The 21,692-nt window shown below is 40.6% G+C and overlaps 1 protein-coding gene across 3 annotated transcripts in view; it reads right to left on the reverse strand.

Annotated features, from left to right (window-relative positions):
- The window catches only part of herc4 (HECT and RLD domain containing E3 ubiquitin protein ligase 4), a 61,070-nt gene that overhangs the window by 33,002 nt on the left and 6,376 nt on the right, over positions 1-21,692 (reverse strand). For all 3 annotated transcript variants that reach the window (XM_066678349.1, XM_066678350.1, XM_066678351.1), the window contains exon 2: positions 21,163-21,448. In XM_066678349.1, the coding sequence (XP_066534446.1) occupies positions 21,163-21,388 (226 nt within the window). In that variant the 5' untranslated portion in view covers positions 21,389-21,448. The remainder of the gene's footprint in view (positions 1-21,162; positions 21,449-21,692) is intronic.

Consider the following 21,692-nt stretch of genomic DNA (forward strand, 5'->3'; position numbering starts at 1 on the left):
CAATAATTTAAACTCAGCAAATAAATAATCCATTCCTGGATTGGGGCCTTGTTGGGGTGGAGGGGCTTGCGTGGTTTAATGACTTGAAGGGCTATGTCGTCGGGAGCTGTTAGCTCCCAGTATGGTCTCCAGACAAACATGATCCAAAAATGATCCAACGTAGGAAGACCATGTGGGTCCACCACCCCCAAGATCCAGAGTAGAGGTGCGGTGAAATGCCCATTGGGCTCAGAGCAGGGGCGAAAGAGCCCCTGGTGACATGGATCTTGGCAGCAGAAACTGGTTCTTGGCACACGGAACGTAACCTCACTGGGGGGGAAGGAGCCAGAGCTGGTGTGTGAGGTTGAGAGATAACAGTTAGATATAGTTGGTCTCACCTCTACACACAGTGTGGGCTCCAGAAGCAAACTCCTCGATAGAGGTTGGTATCTGTCCTACTCAGTAGTTGTACAGGGTGAGAGGCTTCAGCTTGCAGAAAGGAAATTTTTGACTGTAGTGTGTGCAATATGCTCCAACTAGCAGCTCAGAGCATTTGGCTTTCTTGGAGATAGTAAGTGGATTTCTAGAGATGATTCCATGCACTGACTCAATTGTTTTGCTGGGGGATTTCAATGTTCACATTGGCAATGACTGGGAAACCTGGAGAGCAGTGACTGGGAGGAACAGCCTGCCTGATCTGAACACGAGAGGTGTGATGTTATTGGACTTCTATGATAGTCATGGTTTGTCCATAATGAACACCATGTTCGACATAAGGTTGCTCATAAGTGCACTTGCAGTTGGATTCGATGGCAGTGAAAGCTGCCGGACAGACCTGGTAGGCCAATACGTATAGTGAGGGTGTGCTGGGAAAAGCTGGCAGAGGACTCTGTCTGGAGGGATATAAACTCTGACCTTTGTAAAAAGTTCTCACATGTTCCCACATAGGAGGTAGGGGGAATGGAGTCTGAATGGGCCCTGTTCCGGACTTCCATTGTGGAAGCGGCTGCATATAGCTGTGGTCAAAAGCTTGTTAGTGGCTGTTATGGTGGCAACCTGTTGCTGGACACCAGGGATGAGAGAAACTGTCAAGTGGAAGGAGGAGGCCTTTCGAGCTTGGCTTGGGGAACTCATGGTTATCTCCCAGAAACAGATGGCCCAAGTGAAGGAGTTCAATTATGCCGGGGTCTGTTCACGAGTGACGGTAAAAGGGATTGTGAGGTTGACTGTAGGTTAGGTGCAGCAGCCGCAGTAAGGTGGTAACTGTACAGGACTGTCGTGGTGAAGAAAGAGCTGTGCCATAAAGCAAAGCTCTCAATTTCCCAGAAAATCTATGTGCCCACTCTCACCTATGGTCATGAGCTCTGGTTATTGACAGCAGGAACGAGATTGCGGATAAAAGTGGAAAAAACTTTCTCTGATGGTTTTTCTGATTGGGTGAGGAGTAGGGAGGAGCTGGGAGTATAGTCACTGCTCCTTCATGTTGAAAGGTGTCAGGTGAGGTGGTTTGGGCATCTGATGACGACTTCTGGACGCCTCCAACAGGATGTATACTAGGTAAGACCAACTGGAAGGAGGCCCAGAGGTATACCCAGGACACACTGGAGGGATTATATCTCCCAGCTGGCCTGGGAACGCATGGGGAGCCCCCAGGAGGAGCTAGTTGAAGTTGAGGGGGGCGGAGACGTCTGGGCTTCTTTGCTTGCCCTGTTGCCACCGCAATCCTGAAATTGATTAGCGGAAAAGATGATGATGATGATGATGAAATAAATATTTTTGGCCAACAATGTGCACTTCCAGCACAATTTACAGCAGCTGACTATCAGTTATGCCTTGTTTATTGTCTACTCTGTAAACAATAATAAATAACCAAATAACATTATTCCAGTAAGTGTAATATTGTGTGTGTGAATATGTTTGTTTAAGGTTTTCCAAATCTCTCCTCATGGCAGTCCAGATTATTTGAGGTCCAATACCTAGTTTTACCGGTTAATAAGTAATGATTTTAAATCATGTGTGCTGTTGATTTAACAAATCCATGCGATCAAGGAGAATCTGAACAAAACATTTTTCTTCAAACTCACTAACACCTACTAATTTACAGAAAAAAGAGGATATTGTATTTATTTGTTTTATATAATTATTTTTTTGTATTACTGTGACTATATATAACTTTTTAGAAGCACCACACTTACTGAGAAGGCATTAGTTTAAATACAGTATATATATGTATGTATCTTAGGTGCCTAAGACTTCTCCACAGTACTGTATATATAAGAGAATGTACATATATACACAAGTACAGACAATACAATAAAAATACACAGCAGCATGTGTTGGAAGAAAATACGTTTAACATGTCCAGAGGTATGAGTGTAGTGCAGAGTCCAGTGTGCAGTGAGTGCAATGATGCCATTAAAGTGACGATGTGGAGCTCAGCAGAATCACAGCTTCAGGGAAGAAGCTCTTTCTGAGTCTGTTGGTGCAGGAGCTAGGAATCCTGTAACATCTTCCAGATGGAAGAAGGGAAAAGGCTGTGGTTAGGGTGTGAAAGGTCCTTGTTCCTTGCCCTGCTCAGAGAGCACGTCTGGTAAAGTTTCTCACTGATGGGTATCTGAGTGCCTGAGATGTGTTGGGCAGTTTTCTCCATCCTCTGGAGTGATTTGCAGTCAGATATGGAGCAGCTGCCGTACCACACTGATATGCAGTTTGTGAATATCCTCTCAATGGTACAGCTGTAGAAGTCCACCAGTATCCTGGGACACAGGTGAGCTTTCTTGAAGCTGTTGCGCTTTTTTGACCATGATGGAGGAGTTCAGTGACCAGGTGAGATCCTCAGAAATGTGGATGTCAAGGAGCTTGAAATCAGACACATACCTGTAGATTGGAGCATGTGCCTGGTTCCTAATTCTCCTAAAGTCCACCTCTGACTAGGTGTTGAGTGCAAGGTTGCTGTCATTGCACCATGCAGCCAGGTGCTGCACCTCATCCCTGTAGACCGTCTCTTCTTCACCTCTGATCAGACCTATAACCATGGTGTCATCCGCAAACCTGATTATGGAGTTAGAGCCATAAACAGGAACACAGTCATGGGTAAACAGGGAGTACAGGAGGAGATCAGAACACAACCTTGTGGCACGACAGTGTTCAGGGTGATGGTGGATGAGAAGAGTTTGTCTAACTACCAAGCTTTCTAAGTTTGCACATCAGCTTCGAGGGAATCGTAGTGTTGAATGCTGAACTAAAGTCAATGAACAGCATTCTGACATATGAGTTTTGGCAGTCGTGGTGTATCAGGACAGTGTGAAGTGCCATAGAAATGGCATCTTCAGTTGACCTGTTTCAGCAGTAGGCAAACTGGAGTGGGTCCACTGCAACAGACATGATTTCCCATGGGAATAAACTAGTCTTTTGAAGCACTTGGAGATGATGTGGGTCAGTGTGACAGGGTGGAAGTCATTTGGAGCAGTTACATGTTTCGGCACTGGAACAATAGTGGCGGTCTTAAAGATCGTTGGAACAAGCTCCTGGGCCAGCGATAGGTTAAAGATGTCTATGAAGACCCCAGCCAGCTGCTCTGCAAAAGCTTTCCTTTATGAAAGTGAGCACAAAAGTGGTTGAACTTGTCAGACAACAAGCCATAATGGGTGGGGGTGCAGTGCTGTAGTCAGTTACTGTGCGAATGCCTTGCCACAAACGCCAAGGGTCAGAGGAGTTGAAGTGCTCTTCAATCCGCTGCTTGTAACAGATTTAGCCTTTGTGATGCCCCTTCTGGAGTTGGCTCAAGCTAAGTTGTAAGTCTCCTGGACACCCGAATCAAAAGCTTTGGATGAGAGAGTTTTGCCTTCTCAAAGCAAGAGATGCTGTCTTTTTATTGTATTGTGAGTTGTTTCTCTGTCGACATAGCTGTTTCAGGACAGAGTTTGTGTAAATGTTAATGTTTGTGTAAGAGTCAATGATGGCCTGGAGTTGGTGCTGAAGAGATGAGTCAGTCCCTTCCATCAAGATCTTGACAGACCTTGTTGTAGGTCTCACACATTTGATGACTGGAGTGTAGCGGAGTAACAGTATTCGAGCTGGTTATGCTTAATGGTGATTATAACTTATAATAATAATAATTATTATTATTATTATTATTACTACTGGCTTAAATGACAAAAATATTAACAATTAATTAGCGAGGGAAATACTGTCACCGCTACGTGCGTTCTTCAGGATTTTCAGACTCTCAAGGAACAAACTCCACACACTGTATTATTTCAAATAATGGAAACACTTTATTAAAAGGAAAGATAATAGGTTGAGGGTGGCACGGTGGCGCAGCAGGTAGTGTCGCAGTCACACAGCTCCAGGGACCTGGAGGTTGTGGGTTCGATTCCCGCTCCGGGTGACTGTCTGTGAGGAGTTGGTGTGTTCTCCCCATGTCCGCGTGGGTTTCCTCCCACAGTCCAAAAACACATGTTGGTAGGTTGATTGGCGACTCAAAAGTGACCGTATGTGCGAATGTGTGAATGTGTTTTGCCCTGTGAAGGTCTGGCGCCCCCTCCAGGGTGTATTCCCGCCTTGCGCCCATTGATTCCAGGTAGGCTCTGGACCCAGCGCGACCCTGAATTGGATAAGCGGTTACAGATAATGAATGAATGAATGAATAATAGGTTGATAAACATAGCACAATCAGGCTCATCAAAATCTCATGGAATCAATGCAGGTGAAACCCGTTCGAATTTAGTGATTGGCTAGGCTATATGACTTGTGAATGAGGTGTTGCTAAATGATTTAATTAGGGTATAATTTTACCAAGAGATTTAATTCGTTCTCAGCTCTGAAAATGAGGAATTTAGCTTACTTTTCCACGATTCAACCACTCGATGGGTACAGCGGTGCTTTTGAGGAGATTGGAGAGAGGTCCAGCTTGGTTCTTTCGTGGGAGCGTTGATGCTGGATCAGCGTAGGTTTTGTCACTTGCGAGGCAGGCCGCTTCGGGCGCACTCAGAGCATGGTAAAGTCGGTGGACGGATTTCCTCTGGCTCACTGTCCTGAGTGGGATATTCCCTCCAAAAGGGGGCGTCAGAATAAAAGTTTGCTGTTTTCCTCCGATCTTCAGAAGCTGGTTTACGAATTAATTAGCTTGTACTTATTTTACGAATTTTTTTTTTTCTGTCCCAGCGATGTCCTTTATTCTGGCCAAAATAAGTTTCACCTGCTTTGATCAGTCGTAAAATTAAACTTGGATTGGGCTACAAACACGAACACAAACAAAACAAAGAAAAGATTACTGACAATTACTCGATGTTTACTCTTTAGTTTCTGTATTGCACTGCTAACTGACACAAGGCGTCTCTTGGAAGTTGTGTGAAGTCCTTTTCTTAAGAGTCTTTGGAGAGTCGGCTCGTCGGCGTAAAGAGAAGACAAAAGAGCGGAAAGAGCGTACGAGAAGAGATCCAGAAGATTGGAGAAAAAAATTCAAAATCAGAAGTGTCTGCAAGAGCAGAGCGACTCCTTTTTCAGATGTGGCGTGGTCACGCCCATTTCGGAGGTCTCTTTTCTCTGATTGGATCCTGGGTCTGAGGTTCATGTGACTTTCTTCACGTTTCAGGGAGGAGAGAGAGATCACACATATTTTTGGCTAATACGAATAATGAATAAAATGTACTTCATACATACTTGAATATAGCATAATGAGTGTACTGGATTATTTTTTATCAAATATATATATGTATCGAGTACATTACCAACTATTCTAGCTGTTAGAAATTAATTCGTCTTCCTAAATGGAGACAGGAATTTCTCCTCATGATTGAAACAGTAATACACATCACTCGGTTAGTTAGTAGACAGTCACCTGAGAATAACAGAGGATAACATTAATGCACATTGCATAATATATGTTTAGAATTTATGATAGGTATGCGTCTGATTATGAGGTTTAGAGGGAAAGGGGGCGAAAAGTGATTTCACAAATGTCCACTTGGTGGCACTGTTGGTCCATGCTGTTTGTCTGGTTTGACCTCGCATTGGAGGTCACCATTGGCGTTCCTGGGCCATCTATTGATTTTGGATAAGATAAGGGGTGCCATCTCGACGCTGATGGCAATAAAACTGGGGTTCTTTAATCCTGGTCTCCAAGGCTCTGATTGATTTTTTTGGCTTAATGGAGTCAACTTGGTTTTCTTTTTCTTTACATTCCTGAAGAAGACGGGGGTCACTGAAAGTGTTCTGCTTAGCCTTTGTTTTCAGACATAGGTATGTGCGTGAGTTTGTGTGTGTTGGGTGCAGAGTCTTTCAACACACACACACTCTGTGGAATGTAGGTTCTGTCCCAAAACTTATCATCAGAGTGGAGAGTCTAAATTTTTCATTTCTTGATATGGTCCATACTCCAATACAGGAGTATACATGGGGAACAAGAAAAAAGAAAGGTGGTCAGATTGTCCCAGGTAGGGTAGGGTGTGCTTGGATTTTGTGTTTTTGTTTACTTCTGTGTTCTCCTCAATTGTTATAGAACCCCACTTTTATATCTGCATCTCAACTCCTCCACCTTCACCACATTACAATGCCAAACATTCACACTTTGCCTGCTATGAACAACTGAAGTGAAGAAGGTGCTGAGGAAATTAAATAGAACAAAGTCACAAAACTGGATGCCACTGAGCTAAAGGTACACAAAATATTTGCTAGTAGTTGAGTAGCTTCCTCTAGCTGCAGATTAGAAAGAGTACCGGTTAGTTGAAAGTTGTGTGCTTCCTGTCCAGATAGGAGTAACTGGTATAACTACATGACACTAGATGACAACTGGCCTGCTGCATGGGCAGCTCTGATGAAGTCAATGAAAAGGCTGTTGCTGGAAGCCCTGCAGTTCACATTTTAGTAGAGGAAGATGTTATTCCTTTGCAGGACAAATCTTACTCCCACTGGACACAAGAGGAAGCACACTGAGGATCTTATTTGATTACTCCAATACATCAAAAAACATACAGCCTGGGTTAGTGAAGGAAAAGCTTCAGGAGATGCAGTTGGATGAATCCGATTACTTGTTTGACCAAAACTCCCTTCAATAGATGGACATGGCAGTGGTAGGTACTTCCAAGTACCTGAGTGTACACTTGGACAACACACCAAACTGGAGCTCTAACATCTGTTTCTGAGGTTGTTTGGGGTGTGCCCAAATCACCCCTGGATGTTGTACTAGTCTCTTGTTACTAGTGAAATATACTATGATTTCTGTGCTGGAGCTCTGCAACAAAAGTGCTCTGAATAACCCTGACAAACCAATCAGTAAGGTTGGCCCTATAGTGGGAGTCAATCTAAATTCTGGGTTTGTGGCAGAATGACATATTCTTAGTAAGTTGCTCACCATTATGGACATGAACCTGTTTTTACTGCCACTGGCTAGCTGTCTGCTATCACTACTGCTAGCCGTTGCCGATGTCCACCAAGGGTACACGTCTCCAGTTAGCAGCATGCTAAAAAAGCTAATATTTACAGTGATGGACAATTTAGCGAGCATAACTGTTGTGCCATCGTGCCGCCCTGCTGCAATTTTAAAAAAGTAATAGATTATGGAAATTTACTTGGACATGCACATCATTGTGAAGTTAAATCTCCCAGGCAAAATGAGGATTCAATTGGAGAAAATTCTTCAAGTTAAAAATAATAAATCATCCTTCTATATATTTTTATTGTATAATATCTTTTTCCAACAGAGTCACAACGTGGTGCCATGTAAACTCTGCTAGTTGGAAATGGCTTATCAATGGTATGCATGAAGTGTTATGGATAAACACTTAAAAGGAAATCCCAGAACATTTTAAGGCAGCAGCAAGAAAGCACCATAAGTCCTGTTTATTTTTCCCCCTACACAATCATAAACAACAGGAACATATATCTACTGTAGCTTCTTATGACCACTACTAACAATTATTTTATACCCCCCCCCCCACAATCCCCATCGAAAATATAATTTCTGCACCATTGCTGTCACTGTAACATATCGTTAAACCACACCTTTTTATTTGGCCATTTTATATATGCCTTGTACTTCATGTACAAGTGAGTAATTTACTAATATTACATAGTGCTTACATCCTGGGACTGTTTATATTAATCCACATCATAACCATTTCAGGTTTCCAATTCCAAGTCAATAGGAGCTAGTACTTTCATCATTAATATAACAGCAGTGATGTTGAAATTAGGCAAAATGTAACATATGCCGATAATATTATTACGTGAATATACTTTATGCATCTCTGTTTCAAGATGAGACAAAGCAATTTAAAAGATAATTTCTGCAAAAGGAACTCAAATCTACACACAACCCAGATGGCTGCTAACAGTTATTTATCAAAGACCCCTTGCTAGTATTGAAGGTCAAAGCTTTGAGAGAATGATCAATGCAGACACTCTTTGTAAACTACTTAAATAAGCACTACATATTTATTGAAATGCAATGTGCTAGAATACAAACTCCAACCAAACACAAAGCACTAAGTCATTCTAGATAACAGCGTCTGAAAAATGCCTTAAATGTAAATGTAAACGTAGGGTGGCCTCTATAGGAGCTGTAGGAAAAACTGCATGTCACTCAAAATTTGATGAAAATTGGAAAATCTTTATTACAGCAAGCAGTAGCAAGATAGAACGATGTGCCATGGATTCAGCAGAGCTGGACTGAACGACGACTAATAGAATAGAATAGAATAGAATAGAATAGAATAGCTTTTATTGTCGCTGAGAAAACAATGTTCAGAACAGTGTTAAAACAGTGAAATACAGTTTTAGCATCCTCTCTCAGACATTTTATTAAAAAATCCATACATGTGCAAAAATAGCAGATTGTTCAGAGTGCAAAAATAGCAGATTGTTCAGAGTGCAAAAATGGCAGATTGTTCAGAGTGCAAAATATCAGATTGTTCAGAGCATTAACACAGAATATAAATATAGGCTTAATTTAAAAGTGCCGTGTGCAATTTCTTGTCCATTAGAATGGGTGGTTGTCTGTTGATTCTAATGATTGTCAATCAAGATGGGTTGGTTACAGTGAGGGGGGGGGGGGTTGATGGCTTGATTGGTGATGGGTTGATGGTCTTCACAGCCTGGGGATAGAAGCTGTGTTTCAACCTGTTTGTTTTTGCTTTTAATTGTCTGAATCTCTTATTGGAGGGGAGGGGGAAAACAGTGTGTCCAGGGTGTGTGATGTCCATTGAAATGCTGGTAGCCTTTTTCTGGAGTCGGCTGTTGTAGATGTCGCTGAGGGGGGGTAGTGGAGTTCCTTTTTTCCACCCCTCTCACCACTCGCTGTAGGTCTCTCCTGTCCTGTACTGTGCAACTGGCGAACCAGACTGTCCAGCAGTATTTCAGGATGCTCTCAATGGTGGCTCCATAAAAGTTCACCAGCAGGTGTTGAGGGAGGTGGAAGTGCTTCAGCTTCCTGAGGAAGTGGTCTCTGTTGTGCCTTCCGCACTAGGTGTTGGGTGTTGAAGGCCCATGTGAGGTCAGCAGAGATGTGTACTCCCAGGAACTTGAAGTGCTCCACTCTCTCAACCTCCACTCCATTGATGAGGAGGGCCGTGGTCTCTGCGGGTGGATCTTCTGAAATCCACGACCATCACCTTGGTTTTATTCGGTTTCAGTTTCAAGTTGTTGTTCTTACACCATGCTGTCAAGTGCCGGACCTCCTCCCTGTAGGCTGACTCGTCGTTGTTTGTAATCAGTCCTACAATGGTGGTGTCATCAGCAAACTTGATGATGTTGTTGGAGGTGTGAATGGGGGAGCAGTCATATGTAAAGAGTGAGTAGAGGAGGGGGCTGAGGACACTGTGGGGTGCCTGTGTTCAAGATGAGAGTTGAGGATGTGCGGTCTCCCATCCTGACGTGTTGGGGTCTGTTGCTCAGGAAGTTCAGTATCCATGAGCATAGTGAACTGCCTAGGCCCAGATCGCTGTTTTTTGACCAGGTTCTGTGGAATGACTGTATTAAAGGCTGAACCAAAGTCCACGAGCAACATCCTTACATATGAGTTTTTCTGTTCAAGATGAGTGGGGCTGAGTGGAGAGCTATGGTCACAGCATCCTCTGTCGACCTGTTGGTTCTGTAAGCAAACTGATGTTGGTCAAGTTCAGCTGGGATGGCAGATCTGATATGAGGGATGATGAGTTTCTCAAAGCATTTGGAGATGATGGGGGTTAGGGCGACCGGGCGGTAGTCATTTAGGCAGCACACTGGGTTTTTCTTTGCCACTGGAACGATGGTGGCTGATTTGAGGCAGGTGGGAACTGCAGATTGTTGCAGGGAGAGGTTGAAGATAGTGGTGAACACAACTGCCAGCTGGTCAGTGCAGACCTTGAGGATACGTCCAGCAACACCATCTGGTCCAGGAGCTTTTCTAGTGTTTATCCTGCGCAGAGCAGATCGGACCTGATCTGGGTGAAGCTGAATGGGGGTGTCCTCGACTGCACGTCTGGGCTGGCTGGTGGCATCCGGGTTGCTGTTGTTCTTATTGTCGAAGCGAGCAAAGAAATGATTCAGTGTGTCTGGGTGGGTTCTGTCTGTGGCAGTTATGGATGTGGCACCGGATCCAGTGAGTGATTTTATTCCTTGCCACATACCTTTGGAGTTATTCTGGTTGAAGTACTCCTGGATGCGCAGTTGGTATTTGCGCTTGGCTTTTATGATACTCCGTCTCAGGTCAGTCCTCACTCTTTTGTAGGCCAGCTGGTCCCCGAGCCTGAAAGCAGTGTTCCTAGTTTTGAGCAGGGTCCTCAGTTCTTTGTTGAACCATGGTTTCTGGTTGGGCAGCACTTTCACAGTAGTGGTCTTTGTCGCACACTCCATACAGAAGTTGATGTAGTCTAGTACAGCTGTTGTGTGTCCATTCAGGTCTGTCCCCTCTGCAAAAACTTCCCAGTCTGTGTTCTCAAAGCAGTTCTGTAGGGCTGAGTTGAATTCTTTAGTCCATACTCTGACTGTCTTTGTAGCTGGTTTTTGTCTGCAGATGAGTGGTTTATATGCTGGTGTTAGAGACAGGGACAGATGATCAGAGAGACCCAGGTGTGGTGAGGGTCTGGCTTTGTGGGCATGAGGAATGTTGCAGTAGACCTGATCTAGAATGTTCCCCTCTCTTGTGGGAAAGTTTACATATCTGTGGAAGTTAGGCAGCACAGACTTCAAGTTGACGTGATTGAAGTCCCCTGCTACGATGACAGTGCTGTCTGGTTGTACCGCTAAGTGTTTGCTAATGGAGAGGTATAGTTTTTCCATGGCTAGTTTAGCATTAGCCTGCGGGGGTACATAAACAGCGAGGATAGCCACCGATGTAAACTCTCTACACAAATAGAACAGTCTGCACTGCAGCATCATAAATTCTGGAAAGCAATGAGTTCCTTTAATGGTGATGTTGGAGCACCATCTATTATTGATGTAGATACAGAGTCCCCCTCCTTTGCTCTTAGCGGAGTCCGCAGTTCTATCCACTCTGAAGATAGCACGTCCCGCTAGCGCGATGCTAGCGTCGGGGGTGTTCATGTCCAGCCAAGACTCTGTAAATATAAGTGCACAATAATCCAGTTTGTGTGATGTAATCCGCAGTCGTAGTTCGTCCATTTTGTTGTGTAGTGACCGGGCATTGGCTATGAACAAACTTGGAATGGCCGGCTTTAACGGGTTAGCTTTTAGTTTAGCCGCTAGCCCTCCCCTCTTCCCCCTATTTTGCTTTCTGTCGCGCCGCCGTCTGCGTCGTTTCAGTGGGGGAGGAATGGAGAAAGTGCCTTCCGGATAGATCCGTATCTCCGGAGGGATAGATTTCGTAGTCTGGGTGGTGAATCAAGTTATTTGCAACAGCTAGCAGATGTGTTTTACTATACTGTTGCCCTAGAGTTAACAAAAAGTAAGAAAGATAAGATAGCTGCCAAAGTTTGAGGAGCTCTGGGCCGCAGCAGTTACCCGCGCCGCCATCTTGGCTCATATAAAATTAAATACATTTTAATTAAATACTCATTAATTATTTTCAAAAGCTGAGCCGCATCAGAGGGATCAAAGAGCACATGCAGCTCTGGAGCTGCGGGTTGCCGACCCCTGGTTTAGAAGCTCTAATAGAAAAACACAGCATATATAGTAGAGTTGGGCTGCATAACGATAATACCATATACCACAGTATTTAAAAATGTGGACGGTATCTTAAAATGAGGGCAGAATTTATGATGAATTTATTTATTTGTGTGATGTCATATTTTGGTTCTGTGTCTTTAAAAGTCGGCTAAAATGTTCATGTGCATTTAAGAGAGCCACAGGGGTAGTGCAATGACTGCTGACGTCACGGTCTGAAAAGCACAAGCCCAGTAACCCACTGCATTTGTAGGTTAAAAGAGAAAGGAATTAAGCTGTAAACAGACATAATTCTCGGAAGAGCCTTCACTTGACGTTGTGCTCACAGGTATCTGAATTTATCCTCTAAATATGTGTATTTTGAGCCTCAATTCGCTAAATAATCTGCTGTGGGTTGCTAAACCACAAGTGCCCATTAGCGCCAGCTGTGCTTCTAAACCAGGGGTCGGCAACCCACAGCTCCAGAGCTGCATGTGCTCTTTGATCCCTCTGATGCGGCTCAGCTTTTGAAAATAATTAATGAGTATTTAATTAAAATGTATTTTATTTTAGTTCGTTCATTTTCAAAATGCAATTCTATGAAGATTATGCCGATCTTGTAACATCTAAAATATTTAAATATTTAAATACACGTCACAACTTCCAATGTGTGACACCCACCAGTGTGCGGCTTCTTGAACTTCTTTCTTGACTACATGGCGCCATTAAAAGGATGACACAGACACACAGAGAGAGGACAACATTTTTGTTTGCTGCCAGTGGATAATTTAAGTTCTGCGTTTTTTTTCCATTACTACAAGGACTCAAATAGACATTGAGTATTTTACTTAACCGTGAACCGTGAACCGTCTTTTTTTTGGAGTTAAAAATGTTTTGTTGCACACAGAAATGTTATTTCATTTTCTCTGCAGTCGTTCATTGATTTGATAAATGTAACACAGTATAGTTTGTTTATACATAGCATAAAGCAAAAAAAAACCCGTTATATGCAGTGTTATTTCATTTAAAATTTCAAAAGGGTTTTGTGGCTCCCAGTGTTTTCTTTACTGTATGAAACGGGTCCAAATGGCTCTTTGAGTGGTAAAGGTTGCCGACCCCTGTTCTAAACAGTGTACGCTATCTTATTTTGCTTATTTTCAAACTTATGTTCCTTCAGCACCAATTGCTGAAATGTGCTCTCCCACAAACGGGTTTTTATCGTCAACATGTGTGTCTGTGTTCACTGTTGGGCTGTGTATTCAGCACTAAATGAAGCCACCACTGTAAGCTATAATTATGTACATAGCCCAAGATTATCAGGCAAAGGAGGTGGAGTAAGTGTAATTTACCAAAATATCCTAAATATCAGTCAGAGATAATGTACCACCTTCACTTCTTTTAAGGTTCTTTCCACCATCATTACAAATCTGGTCAAAAAAAAAAAAAAAAAAAAAAAGAACACATTCATTATTTAACATTTACAGACTAACAGGGACCTACTGATAATTCCTGAATAATTTAGTGATTTTACTGCAAACCTAGCTGTGTGCAATGTTAAAGTTATAATTGTAGGATATTTTTAATATCCATGCTGAAAACCCACTAAAAGGCAATAACTTCAATCCTAGACCCTTGGGATTACCCAAAACTTAACAGGGTGTTTTTCTCACTTCTATATGTATAAACCAGTGGAGAAACACTACTATAGTCACATTTTATATTTAGTTTTAACATAGACAAGCTTAATATATTACCGCAAACCTCTGACCATTATCTAATTTCATATGAGCTACGTAGCCATATTATACAACCCCAATTCCAATGAAGTCGGGTTGTTTTGTAAAAGATAAATAAAAACCATACAAGGATTTGCAAATACTTTTCAACCTATATTCAACAAAGACAAGATTTTTAATGTTCAAACAGATAAACTTAGTTTCTTTGCAAATATTCACTAAATTTGAATTTGAGGCCTGTATCACATTCTAAAAGAATTGGGAATGGGGCAACAAAAGACCGTGAAATTTGAGGAATGCTCAAAAAACACCTGTTTGGAACATTCCACAGGTGAACAGGTTAAATTATTTACATTATTTTAGTTACTGACATATATAAGTATGAATTCAAAAGAAAATAGCATGCTTAATTTGCCTTAAAACTGACAATTTTATTAAATTGACTGAAAAATCCGAGCTCGCTACGGAAATTCTTGAAAGCAACAGTGACGTCACTGGTGGACAATAGCTGAACAACGCCGCGGTAACACACCATTATGACTGACTGTTATGACAGTATCTAGCTAGCTAAATAACAAACATTATTAATGACTATAGCCTAGCAATAAGCTAAACTCAAATTTAGAGGTACCATTATTCTTGTAAATGTGATCGAAGTCGAATTCGAATTCATCCGACACTATAAACCTCCGTAATGCAACTACGTAGCCTAGTATAACGAGACACCAAGTTCAGCAAGTCAAGCTAACGTTAACTAACACCAACTAAAATAGGCGAAGTAAGTGTACTTACCTGCAACGGTCTTTTAAACCTTATTCCTTGAATTAGTAAGAAATAACATGTTTTTTTGACTATCAATAAACACAAGTTAGGAACTCAAATTCCACTGTATTTATTTTTTGACACTTTCATATAGCTGGTGCTTAGCCTTTAATTTTAAACAGGTGAGTGTCATGATTGTGTGTAAAGTGAGCATCCTCGAAGGGCTGTCTTTTACAAGAAATGATTGGGCAAGGTTCACCACTTTGTGAACAACTGTCCAACAGTTTAAGAAAATTTCTCAACGTACAATTGCAACGAATTTTATCATCTGCAGACCATAACTTCATAAAAAGTTTCAGAGAATCTGGAGACATTTCTGCAAGTAAGCGGCAAGGCCAAAATTCAACATTGAATGCCCGTGACTTTCGATCCCTTGTTTGTAGTAAAAGAGTGTGGGTACTGGACTGGCCTGTCTGCAGTCCAGACCTGTCTCCCATTGAAAATGTCTGGCACATTACGAAGCACAAAATACGACAACAGAGACCCCAGACTGTTGAGCAACTGAAGTTGTACATCATGCAAAAATGGGAAAGAATTCCACCTACAAAGCTTCAAAAATTAGTGTCCTCAGATCCCATGCTTATTGAGTGTTGTAAAAGGGAAGGATTATATAACACAGTGGTAAACTTGCCCCTGTCCCAAATTTTTTGGAACGTGCTGCAGGCCTCAAATTAAAAATGACTGAATATTTGCAAAAAAACAGTAAAATTTATCTGTTTGAACATTAAATTTCTTGTCTTTGTAGTGGATTCAATTGAATACAGGTTTAAAAGGATTTGCAAATAATCGTATTCTGTTTTTATTTATGTTTTACACAACGTCCCAACTTCATTGAAATGGGGGTTGTATGTACATCCCCTCGCTATTCTACAAAGCATTCAATAAAACCATCTACACTCTACAATTTATAGAAAACCCCAGTTCCAACTCCATCAGACCAAATTGAGCTAGATATACTAACTTACTATGTAGAAAATACCTGTCAATGTACCTTAGAAAATGTGGCGCCACTTAAAGGAAAAATTAAAAGACAGAAAAACATCGTACACTGACAAAATCCGTACCTTAAAACAAACAGTACGGAAACTAGAGTGGAAATGGAGATCAACGAAGCTGGACGTTTTCCACCCTACCTCAAAGGACAGCCTTAGTGTATAGAAATGCCCTCACTAAAGCTCGCTCAGCATATCTGGCCTCCCTGATCTACAATAATAAATATAATCCTAGAGTACTGTTTAGTGTGTTTTTCAGAGTTACACAAAAATCAGGCAGGTACTGAACCACAAATTCCACACCAATATAGTTTTTATGGAGGTTGTTAATAATCTAAAATATCGAAAAAAAAAATTGAAAATATTAGACAAAAAATTCAACCCACAGTATTAAATCTGACCTGGCTGTCATCTGATGTAGCTGCTATAAAACATAACTATAGAAGAAAGACTTGAAACTTTTTACCCACTCCCACAGCTAGAACTAGAGAAGATTATCACCTTGGAAAACTGCAACTTGCACACTTCATGCAAATTTGACAAAAATACTCAAAGTAGTACTACCAGCAATCCTCTTTTAACTATAGTACACTCATCCTTTAGCCTGGGCCATGTACCCAAAGCCTTTAAACTAGCAGCTATGAAACCACTGATCAAGAAAACAAATCTTGATGCTAGTGTATTGTCAAATTACAGGACTATTTTTAACCTACTATTTATATCTAAGATCTTAGAAAAAGCTGTAGCCCAACAAGTTAATATCTACATAAGAATCATATATGAAATATTCCAATCTGGATTCAGGCCACATCATAGCACTGAGACAGCCCTAGTCAAGATAACAAATTATCTACTTCTTGCCTCTGATCAAGGCTACGTGTTGGTTCTACATGACTTCAGCGCAGCTTTTAATATGATAGACCACAATATTCTCCTAGAAGGATTAGAGAACACGTTTGGAATCACAGGGACAGCCCCATCATGGTTCCAACCCCGTTTTATCTTCCAATTATTTTAAAGTAAGATTTGGAATTCCACAAGGCTCTATTTTAGGACCATTATAATTTACATTATACATGTTACCGTTATAATACATGTTATAAGAAACAATGACAATAACTTCCACTGTTACACAAATGACACGCAATTGTACATATCAGCCAACCCTGAGGACAAACACATTAATTAATTCTGGTGATCGACCGATATATCGGCTGGCCGATTAATCGGGCAGATTTTTGGCATTTTTTTATATATTCAGCTCTCACTATTTGTTACTAGCTGCTCTTTGTAACATACACTCAATAACCTGCTATCATAAACGACTGAGATAATAGTTGTAACCTAGAAACCCAGCGTTATTTAGCCTCTTATTTCGCTCATTGGTCAGCGGCGCCTATAAAAAAAAATAATAATAATAAAATATCAAATCACACATTGTTATATCCATCAGTATATCTCTACTATATCAAGTACTACAGGTAATAGTCCCCTTCAAAACGAGACTAAATCGGAGTCTCTCCATCAAACCGTTCGTGAGTAATCTTCATGTTTGTGTCAAGAGTACTGGCCAATATATAGTACACATTTTCAAAAAAATAATTAAAATATGATCCCTGTGGACCCATGTCACACCTACTAACGCATAGCTTAGGCTCTCAGCATTCCCATGACATGTCAATAAAGTCTGTAGACCAATCAGGGGCAGAGTTATGGCGATAGGGGGGACAACGCAGCAAGGCGTATATGTTTTCAGCGCCTAGCAGACCCAGATACCGCGAGAGAGACTCAAACAGTTCTATTTGGCATCCACAAACTCCACAAAAAATAATCAAGTCAATAAATCTGTTTCAAAGATGTTTTTTACTAGTTACATTTCCCCCAATGAGGACATTTAAATAAAGCAGGGGATGTGGGGGAGGTTGCCTTGCTCTACAGCCAATCAGAGTGCAGCTCTCGCCTTTTAACACATCAGTCATTTAACGGAACACTGTACTCGGTGAGAAACAAGTGTAAACATCAGAAATAAACTCAGTACAACACCATATAAATAAAATAAAACACACCATAACTAAGGATTTTTACTGTTTGGTGAGGGACAAGAGACTAGTTTCTCATAGAAAGTAAAGAAAAACACTAAGACGTTGACATTAGGTCTAGACAAGATATATACACTGTATTTTTGCAGTAAAAGTAATCATTTTCGTTATGGAGAGCTTGGGGTCTAAAGAGACTAAAGAGAACGCTTCAGTTTATAGTCACTAACATTTAAAAAAAAAAAATAAGACAAGCGCACACATTTTTTGTAGTTTTCATAAGATTTAACCACTTCATATATATTTCAGGACCTGTAAATTGTTTCTTTTACATATTTGAAGGGTTTTCTGTAAAAATAAATCATAATAATGCCTCTAGTTTATTCACTGCCTGAGGTATGGGAATATCGGCTTTACATATTGGTCATCGGCCACTACTGCTGTCTAAAAATTGGCATCGGCCTTTAAAAAAACCCATATCGGTCGATCACTAAATAATTAATTAATTCATTCATTCTTTGTAAAGTCTTATCCAGTTGAGGATCGCATTCCTACCTGGAATCACTGGGCACAAGGCAGGAACTCACCCTGGAGGGGGCACCAGTCTTTCAAGGGGGGGCACACCTTCACACATTCACTCATACACTCATACACTGCTTCTGAGTCCAAAAGTGGCAAGAAAAAAATGATCAGATTTAATTTTAAATCGAGCTGACTTTCCAGTTATACCTGGGTCAGCAGCAAAAAATCTTGATGTGATACAGGCAATTATAACCTGCATGAAACATTACTACATGCCTTATTACTTCAAGGCTAGAATATTGTAACTCACTGTCAGGATGTGCTAGCAGGAATTTAAGTAAACTTCAACTAGTCCAAAATGCTGCAGCCAGGGTCCTCACTAAAACTAGAAAATTGTATTTTGAATATTGTATTTTAGAAATTTTTAATATTTGTATTTTGGTCAGGACAGTGTAGGTTCTGTTAAACACTCCCCAACTACCAAGGTGACCAGTACTTTCTGTACACATTTCCCTCATTCTCTGTTCAAGAAACAACACCAGTACCAGTAAATATGATTGGATATTTGCGTGTCACTTGTAGCACAGTTCAGCATAAAGGTATCTAATAGGCTGTTTAGGGGCAGGGCCTAGAGCATGCTTGTGGAAAGTAAAATATTGTTCATTCGTTATGTGCTAACACATTTAGGTGAAATTATTGAATAATCATCTTCACGTTATCGAAGACATGTATATACAGGTCAATACATACTGTAATTTTAATTTTATAGCTCCGCTTCTTTTAAGGTGGAGCAATGTGTTTAAGGGAAGAAGAAGGAGGGGGAAAAAACTCGTTTGTAGGTTGCTGAAGTTTAACTTGTCTGTTTAACTTACTACCACAGAAACTCATTTGTAACTCAAGTTGTTTATTTTTATGGTAAATTTGGTCTGCCTAGTTTCATGCAATTAGCTGTCTCCCAAATGTGGAGATATTTCCACCTTAAGTAATTAATATTATAAAATCAAGTCAATATTACCCACCTATTATGCATGAATAGAGCAATATCCTCATCTCAGTTCATGCGTTTTAACATTTGGAGTTCTCTGTTCTCTAAAATGTACTGAAACTGGGGCTTCATAAACAAATTAGACGCTTTCGAGCATTAAAAAGGACATGAAAGCTAGCAAATGGTGAGGAAACATCACCTAAATTTTATAAAAAGTGCTTTTGTTAATCACAATTGTGAATGTTGTTTTTTTAAGACTGGAATAAAATTTGTTGCAGAATAATGCTCTATAGCCCATATATTGTTTCTTGATACATTTTTTTGTTTTTAAGACAAAAAGATCAATAAACTATTATTGAGCAGTTATCTGGATGCTTATTTTGGGTAAATTGTTCATTCGATAAGCTCAGGGTCACAATTCGTACAGAGCCTACATGGAATCACTGGGTGAAAAGTGGGAACTAACCCTGGAGGGGGCACCAGTCTTTCACACCGAAGTCCTCACAGACAGTCATCCGTAGCAGAATTCAAACCCACTACCCTAGGTCCCTGGAGCTGTGTGACAGCGACACTACCTGTTGCACCACCATGTCACTTGCTTATTTTGGCTAGATTATCTGTTATATTAATCACATATTAATTAGCATGGAAAAAATAATTAGAATAACCTATAAATTAGTCATTAGATTACCAGACTATTAAAAAAATTCGTTTAAATGATAAAAATGATATTTGTGAGATTCAGTTAACTGTTAACTAACAAATCACTAAAAAATTAATCAAAACATGTAAATTGTTAACCCTGTTGAGCTGGCGCTTCCGCTGGCGGGATAAATCAGAACTTGCGCAAAAACACTTTCGCAACTCAGCAAGTTTTTGTCCTAGAAACATAATAAACATACCCCTAGAAACCTTGGAGGTTGAAAATAAACTTATTTTTATATGGTTGTGTTAGAAAGATAAGTAACAAGAGGCACGTCTCTCTCGGAAACTCAGACTGCGCCCCTTGATGGCCCACTCATTCATATTCATATGATAATAGCATGCTAAACCTGACACTCTTATTGGAGGATTATGATGTGTGAAATTGCTCATTTTAGTCATAAAAAACCAAGTGCAATGCTCCATGCTTTTCAGCTGCCTGGGGAGAAACGGCTTCATTTTGTGATGAGTAAGTTACTTGTTTTTCTGCAGCAAGTTTGGCACTGGTTAGCTTCGATGCTACACTACTTCAGTACTATATTTCAGCGATGGAATTTGTAAAGCTGACGGTAAATGTTTTGTGAATGCGCAGAGGCACAGAGCTTACCTGATAGAGGGAAAAAATAGGTTGTAGTAAAGATTGTATGGTCTCTGTTGCTTCCAAGCAGTCATCTGAAGCCCATATTTATGGCTTTGTTGCTCCAAAGCAGTTGGTAAAAAACTAAAAAACCACAGTTTACAAACAAACTATTCAGTTGTTCTCACTGATGATGTGAGATGGGGGCTAATGGGCCATAATCTTTGACAGTGGGGAGGGGATTTCTCACCTGTGTTTCACACCTATAGCATGAATAGTCAATGTGTGAGCAATCAGTATAGAAAAATTCAGTGTCACATTAGATTCATAGCAATATAGAAGAAAAACTTATTAAAATATCAGAAAACTGTAAACAGCAGTGTATAGCAGTATCCACGATGTGTATTTTCACTATATATCAGCCTTTGACCAACCTTTGAAAGTAGGTTTTTGGGGAGTCCATTTTTAGAGTTAATTTAAATTTAAAAAAATAAACAGATGAATGACATACATACTTCTCACACATTATTGTTGCTGAGTTTGTGCTGAATATTAGCATGCGTAGCTTTTTGGAAACTAACATTTTTAGGTAGGTGCAATTTGTTAAAATATCAAGGCACATCTGATCACCTCAGACATGGCTGAATGACCTCAGACTCCAGGGGATTAAAGAATATTAAAAAATTTTCATTTGACTGTAGACAAGTCACATATAGATTTGTAATCCTACCTGGTTTCTTGCGTGTCTTGTCATGTCCCAGTTGTCCTAGGTCATTGCAGCCACATGTATAAACAGTCCCGTCTCCAAGTAGAAAGACTGTGTGTCTCCTCCCACATCCAACATCACACACCAACTTTCCATTGAAGAATTCACAGTTCCGTGGTTCTACTACAACCTCCTCATCAATCCCGCCCAATCCAAGTTGGCCGTAGGAGGCATTTCCCCAACAGAACATGGCTGCTACCTCCTTTGACTTCTCCAATCGTTGTCTTCCCCTTCTACAGGCTCAAATATTCTAGTAAAAATGCAAAAATATGTTAACAGCAGTATGCACAATAAACACACAATTTTATCACGTCCCATTCATTTGGTATACTGCCCCTAGATTTCTGCGTCAGGTGTGATTTTAGGCATGGAGCAGCGTCTGTGCAGCATGTGCATAAAAAGCTCCAGAATGGTAAAACTTTTCATAAATATTACCTAATTAATTATACAATGAATAATAATTAATTTCCCATTATTTACTCAGTAGTTAACTC

The sequence above is a fragment of the Hoplias malabaricus genome, chromosome 8 (genome assembly GCF_029633855.1).
Source record: "Hoplias malabaricus isolate fHopMal1 chromosome 8, fHopMal1.hap1, whole genome shotgun sequence".
In the NCBI taxonomy this organism is placed as follows: domain Eukaryota; kingdom Metazoa; phylum Chordata; class Actinopteri; order Characiformes; family Erythrinidae; genus Hoplias; species Hoplias malabaricus.